At 18.2% G+C, this 11,003-nt stretch overlaps 1 protein-coding gene across 1 annotated transcript in view; it reads right to left on the minus strand.

Annotated features, from left to right (window-relative positions):
• Window positions 1–3,013: 3,013 nt before the first annotated feature.
• Window positions 3,014–11,003, minus strand: part of LOC128956432 (short-chain dehydrogenase/reductase family 16C member 6-like) — an 18,498-nt gene continuing 10,508 nt past the window's right edge. The window contains exons 2-4 of the mRNA XM_054302173.1: window positions 9,230–9,504; window positions 8,260–8,376; window positions 3,014–3,148 (exon numbers count right to left, since the gene is read on the minus strand). Coding sequence (XP_054158148.1) covers window positions 3,058–3,148; window positions 8,260–8,376; window positions 9,230–9,504 — 483 coding nt within the window. The 3' untranslated portion in view covers window positions 3,014–3,057. The remainder of the gene's footprint in view (window positions 3,149–8,259; window positions 8,377–9,229; window positions 9,505–11,003) is intronic.

Consider the following 11,003-nt stretch of genomic DNA (forward strand, 5'->3'; position numbering starts at 1 on the left):
CTTTTTAATTAATTTTTTTTATGTATATATATAAATATAATCTCATAATCTTAATACAGTATACTATATAAACAATACTAAAAATATGTTAAGCAATTATATTTGAATAAAATATATATTTATATATAAAACATATTATTTTTATTTAAATAGAAATATTAAATTCATAGATATTTTTAATATATTTACTGTATATTTATTATTTAAAAACTATTTGAATATTTTTTAGTTAATAATAATAATAATAATAAAAATACAATATTACTATTTACTGAAAAATTAAAAAAAAAGTTTTATACTATGTATAAATATTTTTTATTTAATATTTTTATTTAATTCAATTCAATTATTCAAAAGTTTTTAGAAATATTTTATTTTTAAAAAAAAATTATTTATTTATTTATTAAATATTTTATAAATAAAATGAACAGTTGACTAAAAGTTTTATGTAAATAATAAAATAATAAATCTCAATTTACATATAACAATATATATATATATAAATTATATCCCATGTTATATTATATAAATATATAATTTATATTTATTTTAGTAAATAAATTTAATAATAATTTTTAAATTTATATATAATTTATAGATTTATATAACTCTATAAAGTATTGAATTACGTATTAAAACATTTTTTTTAAAAAATCAAATGATTTATATAATCTTAAAAAAATAATTTCACTATTATATCACAATTTGAAATATCATTATAAATATCATAAATATATTTAAGTCTATTTGATTATAATAGTAAACTCTAATATCAATTAACAAATATATATAAATATATCAATTTATATAATGTGATATCATTTAATAATATTTTCAAAACATCAATTGTTAGATAAATTATATTATCATTTAATTCAATAACAATTATAATTATATAACTAATTTTGTTTTTCATTAAAAACAATTTTTTAATAACAATAGTGATTAAATTTGTTATCAAATTATATATATATTATATATCTATTAAATTTCATACAAAATAAAATACATTTTCTAATCATACAATTATTGTAACAAAAGTATAAAATTTGCTCAAAAAAAAACTTTATACTAAAGTGTTTTTATATATAAAACTTATAATATATATATATATATAATATTAGATTAATAGATAATATAAAAAAATAATATAACGTTTTCTTAATAGTCTCAAATAGACATGCAATGTATATATAGACAATATATATATATATATATATATATATATATATATATTAAATTGAATAACATTTTATCCATTATTATAAACTAAAAAAAACAAACAAAAACAATTACAATATACATTTTTAAAAATGTTTTTTATATAAAAAAATGTTTTATTATTTTGTTTTTTTATTTACTATTACTATTTTTTACTGACCATTACTACATGTGCTAGAAACAATGGACAACACAAACACATACATACACATACATACACATACATACACATACATACACATACATACACATACATACACACACATACATACACACACATACACACACATACACACACATACACACACATACACACACATACACACACATACACACACATACACACACATACACACACATACACATACATACACACACATACACACACATACACACACATACACACACATACACACACATACACACACATACACACACATACACACACATACACACACATACACACACATACACACACGTAGTTTTATTGCAATTTTTTGTGGATAATATATATATATATATATATATATATATATAAATTTTTATATAAAAGAGATATATATATATATAATAGGATATGTAAAATATGGCCACAATTTTTATTGTACTGTAAATTCAGGCAATTTATGTGAATGGCATAATCCATGGGATTTAGTCTCAACAACAAAACTAAAACTAAAAAATTTAAATATAAAAAAACTATTGATTAAAATAATACAGTATATATATCATATGTAATATATTTAACTGATTATATAATAATAATAATAATAATAATATAAAAATGTTTTCACAATTTTCTATCGGTATGTTGAAATCAATTTAATTAAATATATATATATATATAAATTGAATTAAAAATTGATTTATATATATATTATTACATATATATATTAATATATATATTTGTAATTTTTATTTTATTACTATTATTATCATTATCATCATTTTATTTGCTGATTGTTTTTTTTGTTTTTAATAAAAATTAGGACATTGATAATTTATTATTATTATATTTAATAAATTTTATATTGACCAAAAATAATAATAAATATTCAATTAATATATACTAGACTATTATACAGTACAATCCCATTATTGTTTAGTCCCCCAATGTTTGGATAATTTGTTAATATTGTATATATATATATATATATATATATATATATACAATATTAACAAATGTATTTTACCGGAAATTGTGTCACATTTTTTTGTGGGTGATATATATATATATATTGCGTATTTTTATTTGCAACATAAAAACAAATACTCATATAAAACCAGATAATGTGTCCCAAAGTTTAATATATATCACCAAAAAAAAATTGTAGAAACAATATATTTTTTTTATATGATAATCCATGCAATTATATGTAGGCATTGTATGTAATATAAAATTTATATGTATTTACTATATATATATATGTTTTTTAGACCACCACCACTACCAGCTATTTAGATCCATGAGCTTTATAATGCCAAACAAAATAAAAAAAGTTTATATATGTATAGATAAATATAATATATATATATAGATATATAAAATCTAATTTCAAGTAAAACACACGTAAACAATAATATCCGGATATATTTAAGTGGACACCAAAATAATAATAATAATAATAATAATAATATACCACCAAAACTATAACATATATATATATATATATATATATATATATTGGCTATAATATAAAAAACATTGTCTTATTATTATTATTATGTTTGTGTATATGTAATATCGTATTTATTTTATTTCTTTATATATATATATATTAAATTTATTTTGATCGGATATATATATACTGTATATATATATATCTCAAAATATATTCATTTTGAATGGCCTTTAAATTCAGTCATCGTTTTTGTGAAACCAAATGTGTTATTCAATGTAATAAATGAGGCTTTCGTTGGAAGTAAACTATAAAAAAGTTTTTTTTGTGTTATATATATATATATATTATATATATCTAAAACTTATAGTAAATAAAAAAAATATAGATAGATATAGAAATAATATATAAATAATATTAGATTAATAGATAATATGATATAAGAAAAATGCAATGTTTTTTTTATAATAGCCTCAAATAGACATGCAATGTATACATAGATATATAAATATCTCATTGTATTTATTATTATTTTTTAATATTAAGTTTTTAGTTACTAAACTATTTTATTTTTATTTTTTCAAGTCTATAATATTTTTTTATATATTAAAACAATTTTTTTTTTGAAAAAAATAAAGTTTAACTATATATATATAAAGTTACTAAAGTATTATATTATTATTTTTTAAAACAATACTATACAATGAGATAAATTATTACATGTATAACATGTGTGTTAATTAAATTAAAATGTTAGATATATTAATTTATTATTTAAATAAAAAACAAATAGTTAATTAATATTAATTTGTTTAATACAAAAGCATTTCACAAAAAGCGCAAACATAAGCCACACATATATGATATATGATATATATATATATATATATACTGTATATAAACAAATTATTTGGTCAATTAATCATATAATAATAATTATTATTATATTAGTTTTAATTATTAATATAAATTATATATCATATATATATAAAGTAATTAATTTTCATTATAAAGTTAGAAACATATTATTTTTTTAAAACTGTTTCTACAATTAAAATATAATAAATTATTGTAATAATTATAACTTGTATTATCTGATTATGAAATATTTTTATTATGAAAAATATATTAATAATTTAAAACATAAATTATTATACAGTTATATATTGTATAATAATTTATAGTTTTAAACAATAGTTTTAAATTGAAAATTATATTTAAGTAAATAAAAACTTTATTAAACTATAAAACAGTATTAGATTTGAAAACCAAAAAAAATAGTTTTTATTTAAATAGATATGTATTTAAAGTTAATGATATTTCAATGTTTTATAAACTATAAAAACTACTCATAAAACTTTATTTTTTAAGAGTTAAATTGATTTTATATTAGTTTTAAATTATATTAGTTTTTTATACCCCATAGTGTATATTACTATATATATTATATATATATATTAGGCATAAGTGATAGTTGATGTTTGGTGTAGAAAAAATAAATAAATGTTTTTTATATATATATAAAAAAAATTAACTATTTTTTTGTATGTGATATTCATATTAAATGAGTTATATATACCGTATATATATATATATACATCAGGGTTAAGCAAGGTTTTGGATTAGGGGGGGGGGGGGTAGACCGGGGTAAAATTTACAAAATTCTCAAAAAATCTTGGGGGGGGGGGGTATTGGGTGGGGTAAGATTTTTATTGCATTTTTAAACGGCAATTTTTTCAAAAATCCAAAATCAAGGGGGGGGGGGGGGGGGTCTAGAGAAAATTCCCTAAAAATTCCTTAAGTTCCCGAATATTCCCATGTAAATTCAATAAAATTCCCACAAGTTCCCGCATAAATTCCCGGGAAAATAGGTAAAATTTCCAAAAATATAAAAAAAAACTTAAAAAACTTAAAAATTAACAAAAATTTAAATTTTAACAAAAAATAAATATTTTTTAAAAAAATTTTTTAAAATTAATAAAAACTTAAATTTTAACAAAAAAAATAAAATAATGTATTTAAGATTTAAAAATAGTTGATAAAAGCATTAATGATACACTATGAGTTATTTTTAGTATTTTAATAATTTTTAACTTTTAACATAATTAATTTTTTAAACAATACTTAATGTTTATAGTTTGTTATATATTTTTATTTTTATACAAATACTGACTGAATACTACTTATTTAACTCAAATTTCGTTAAAGTTTAATTATATTGTGACGGGAAATAAGCGTTTACCCGTCAAATAGCTCTTTAAAATATACTTTAAAGAAACTATGCATAGGTTTTATATAGGGTTAAGACAATAGAGACTGGTTTGGGTACTAACTTGTTATTGAATCGTATGGTTTTTAAAATATACTTTAAAACAAAACCCTTTTTGAGAGTCGACTCTAGTTTTTAACGGAAGCTTTGTATCGGAACTCGGAAGGACTCGTCCGCAAAATTACGGAATTATAGCCCAACTCTGTTACACCTAAAGCTTGCACTTAACTAATAATAAGTAGTCAAATGTTTCAGTTTTAAACTCTAATTTTTATTCAAAATAAATAGCATATGTCGATAAAACACATGTATAATTAGTTACAGTATATTTTAACTATTTATAATTAATTAAGTTATTTTCGACTTATAATAATGTGTCAATTTACAATTTATATAATTCGATATAATATTAGGTAACTTATAGTTTATACAAAATTAGTCGAAAACAAATAGAACATAATCAAAATTAATAAATTTTTATAATTTAAATGGTTAATAATAGGCTTGCCACTACAAAGTATATTTTGTAGTGTGCAATTGGTAACGCTAGAGGAGCTGATGATGCCTAAATCATCACATTGGTTGGTAGGATAAAATTCCCACAAGTTCCCGCATAAATTCCCGGGAAAATAGTAAAATTTCCAAAAATATAAAAAAAACTTAAAAAACTTAAAAATTAACAAAAATTTAAATTTTAACAAAAAATAAATATTTTTTAAAAAAATTTTTTAAAATTAATAAAAACTTAAATTTTAACAAAAAAAATAAAATAATGTATTTAAGATTTAAAAATAGTTGATAAAAGCATTAATGATACACTATGAGTTATTTTTAGTATTTTAATAATTTTTAACTTTTAACATAATTAATTTTTTAAACAATACTTAATGTTAATAGTTTGTTATATATTTTTATTTTTATACAAATACTGACTGAATACTACTTATTTAACTCAAATTTCGTTAAAGTTTAATTATATTAAGTACAAAATTGAAAATATTTTTAAATTTTTTATTTAAAATTTAAAAATTATTAATAAAAACATAAGTATTTATTGTTTTATTAACTTCTTAAACTTATATTTAAATTGTAATATGATTACTCTTTTCAACAAATAGGTAATTTTTAATTTTTTAGTTTATTTTAATTAAAATAATGTTATTTTTTGATGACTTAACGTTATTTTAACTATTTTTAATCAATAATTAGATTTTTATAAATATTAAAAACATAAAAACACTTACTAAAATAGTATCAACTAAAATTAAAATTTTTATAAATTTCAAAAAAATTTTCGGCGCCGAAGGCGCCGAAATTTTAGGGAGGGGGGGTCATTTCTCCTCGTTTTTAAGCGACAATTTTTTCAATTTGGTCAAAAAGTCTGGGGGGGGTAAAATCCCAATTTCTCGATCTTAGGGGGGGGGGGGTATTTTGGCCTTACCCCCCCCCCCCCCCCCCTTACTTAACCCTGATATACATGTATATTAATATATAATATTTTTTGTATTATTATTAATGTATATAATATTCAATAATATATTTTTTTGCAAATTTTTTTAAAAACTATATGATAAACTTAACCAACAATAACAAAAAATTGACAAGTTAATATTATAAAATTTATTTATTATTTTATTATTATTGATTTTTATAAATTTAAAAAAACTTTAAGTTAAATATATTATCAAATAAAAAAAATTGGGTTTTCTAAGTATTAGTTTTCTATAAAATATATTTTTTTTGCATAATTGTAAAAAATTGATATAATTTTATATATTGAATAATATATATATATTTTTTTTTGATATCATAAATGTTATAACATGTAAAAGTTATTTAAAAAAAATAAAATTTAATTTTCACAAAAAATATACAGTTTTTTACTATTATTATTATCTTCAGTACTTTACTTACATTTTAAGTTTTATATAATTTTTTCAAAAAAAAAAATAATAAATTATGGGATACTTATAGCATTATAAATAGTTTTAAAAAATATATTATAATAATAAAAAACTTATTAACATATTTTTCATAATTTTCAGCTAAATCATCAAAAATATTACTATAAATTATTGTAATATTTATCTAATGTAATATAAATTTTTTGTTTATTAAAAAAAATTTGTTTACAATTTATCACTAGAAAATTATTTTCATTTTTCTAATAAAAAAAACTAAATTCACTTAAAAATTGTTATTTTGTTTATTTTTTACTACAGAAATAAAATGTATAAAAATATTATAAAAATTTATTATCATATTATATATCAAAGTGGAAAGTACTGTATATATATATACAGTATATATATATTAAGTATATAATGATATATAATAACAATTATTAATAATAATATTTGCAACATTACACTATAATTTACACACCATAAAATTGATATTTTAGTTGATAATATATTTTATATTATATTATATATATATATATACAGTATATTTGATACTTAATTTAATAATATTAAAATTACTGGAAAAATATGTTTTTCCAACAAAATTTTTCATTTAAAAATAACATTATATATATATATATATATATATATATATATCAAATAACACAACAACAACAACAAAATAATTTATAATAAAAAAAATCAATTTTCAAAACTATGTTAAATATGATATTATATACTGTATATTACATTTTTAACAAAATTATTTTTGTATATATATATATTTTTTGTATATAAAAAGTAAAAAAACATATTAAAGTAATTTTTAAATTTATATAAATATTTATATATTGATATATCAACAAAATTAAGATATTTTTTTCAAAGCGTTAATTAAGCGCAAAATTTTTTTTACTTTTATAGCAATAATAATAATAATAATAATAATTATTATTATTATTATTATTATAAGCGATACATAAATGCTTGACATTGCATAACAACATAACATATAACATAACATTTATATTGTAAATGATAGGCAAAGTTTGCGCACATATATTGCAACTAATAATAAGTTTTTATTATTATAATGACAACAATTTTGTGATTTATTTTTTTGCAAAAATATTTAGCAGCAAATAATTAGCGATAAAAGTGTTTTTTTAAATAATGTTTATATTATATATATATATATATATATATATAAAATCTAATTTTATTAATAATATTAGTTAATACATACGATTTCAAGCTCAACAATGTATAAAATAGTTTGGGTATAACCAGCACCTCCTGATTGGTTAGTATGGCCGACATTATCTCATCGGCCACGTAGGTGGGCTCCAGTATAGGTATTATACTGTATAAATAAAAATATAATAATTGTTATAATAACAAAAAATCTGAAAAAATATTAGACAAAAAAAACAAATACATCATTAGTAATAATTAGCTAAATAAAAATCTATAACACATTTATATAATATAGTTTTTTTTATCTAAAAAAAACTAAAATATAAATTTATCATTCAATTCAAACATGTTTTTCAAAATATATAGATAATTTTTATAGATATATATAATTTTTTTTTTTTGATATAAAACATATTAACATTTAATATAATATTAAATACGATTAGTACCGATAGTATTATTAGTTTTTATAATAATAAAAAAATAAATTGAAATCTGTATATATTTTTCACCCGCAATACTATATACTAAAATAAATATCAAACAAATAATTAACAAAAATAATGTTAAAATTTTTTTACTGATAATATATATAAAACATATCAACATTTAATATAATAATATTAAATACAATTAGAAAATACTGATTATTACTGATATTATAGTTGTTATTATAATAAAAAATAAATATTGAAATCTGTATATATTTTTCACCCCCAATACTATATACTAAAGTAAATATTAGTTCAAACAAATAATTTTTAAAAAATAATGTTAAAATTTTTTTTACTGATGATATATATAAAACATATTAACATTTAATATAATAATATTAAAATACTATTAAAATACTATTATTACTGATATTATTAGTTATTAAAAAATATTGAAATCTGTATATATTTTTCACCCCCAATACTACAGTATATATATATAATAATGTAAATATATTTAAACAAATAGTAATTTACAAAAATAATGTTAAAAAAAATTTATTTATTTATTTTGAGAGGACATACCTGGAGCTGACACCGTCAAACATACCAGTGTTGATAAAATAGGGACAAACAACTGTCGACTTAATACCCGTATAGCCGTCGCACTGGAGCTCCAGCCTCAGGGACTCGTCCAGACCTACGGCCGCAAATTTTGAGGCACAATAGTCGGTCAGACGGACAGTACCGCTTAGGCCGGCAACCGAGGCTACCGATACCAAGTGGCCGTAACCTTTGTTGTTGTTGTTGTTGCCGTTACGGGTGCTGGTCATCATATCGGGTAAAAACGCTTTGATTGTCTATACAAATCAAATACAAAAAAATTAATTAATTAATTAGTTTAATATAAATTATTTTTTTCCAAAATTATTATTATTATTAATAGTACTAGTATTTAATAATTGAAAATTAGATTTTAATAAATTTATTTTTATCTTTATTTATCAATTGTAAAAAATTAATTAATTAATTCCAATATGTAATAAATTAATTTAATTTTAATTTTTTTTATAGATTAAGTTAATTATTTTTTTTCCAAAATTATTATTTTTTTTGTCTATTTAAAGACAAATTTAGACAATTATTATTAGTAGTAGTAGTATTTAATAAATTAATTTTTATCTTTATTTATCAATAATAAAAATTAATAAATTAATTCAAATATGTAATAAATAATTTAATTTTTATAGATTAAGTTAATTATTTTTTTCCAAAATTATTTTTTTTCGTCTATTTAAATACAAATTTAGACAATTATTATTAGTAGTAGTAGTATTTAATAAATTTATTTTTATCTTTATTTATCAATAATAAAAATAATTAATTCAAATATGTAATAAAATAATTTAATTTTAAATTTTTTTATAAATTAAGTTAATAATTTTTGTCCAAAATAATTATTATTATTGAATAATTGAAAATTAGATTTTTTTAAAATTTATTTTTATCTTTATTTAATAAAATAATTTAAATTATAGTCTATGTGTGAAGTTTAATGTATTTTATTTTAAATATTTATATCTATGAATATATAAAATATTTTTATGTAAATTAAAAAAATAATAACTGTTACCCCACACATAATTAATACTGTATTTTTGTAATTTTATTTGTTTAACATATATATATATATATTGTAAGTATGAAATAGTAGTACTAAATAAGTATTAAGCAATTCAATAGCAAATATATAATAATAATAATAATAAATACTAAAAAATTTCAATAAAAAAAACTAATCTCCATAAATGCAAACTAAACTAAAATCATATTTTTTATTATTATTAATAAAATAAAAAGTTTACACATATTATTATGTAAATTATTTTTTTAAGCGAAAAAACAAAATTTCAAAAAAAATAAAAATAAATATATATTTCTAATGTAATATAAATTTATTTAGATTTTAAACAGTTTTTTTTGTTACTTATTATTATTATTATTTTGTGACGGGTCTTGAGTTGATCGATCCGTTTAGAAGCCAATATGTAGAGTTGACTCCGAGTGATGAGTGATGTTAGGCCGTCTAACGATACGATGAGTGTCCGATGAAATAATTACACACACATGTATATGAATAAATACTTTATTATTATTATGGGAAATACAGAGTACCGATTACTGTTGGTCCGACACGGTCAACAGCACATAGGATAGACTGTCTAGTGATTCAGTATATTGTGTACTATTGATACCTCTGTGAGTACATTACATAGTACTAATGTACTATGTGTTACTCGTGAGGGGCAGTACTACATACTGTATCGGCATACTGAGCCATAGGGGAGCTAGAGGGGTG

The sequence above is a fragment of the Oppia nitens genome, unplaced genomic scaffold (genome assembly GCF_028296485.1).
Source record: "Oppia nitens isolate AA-2021 unplaced genomic scaffold, nextdenovo-longstitch-racon4-pilon3 scaffold2_pilon_pilon_pilon, whole genome shotgun sequence".
In the NCBI taxonomy this organism is placed as follows: domain Eukaryota; kingdom Metazoa; phylum Arthropoda; class Arachnida; order Sarcoptiformes; family Oppiidae; genus Oppia; species Oppia nitens.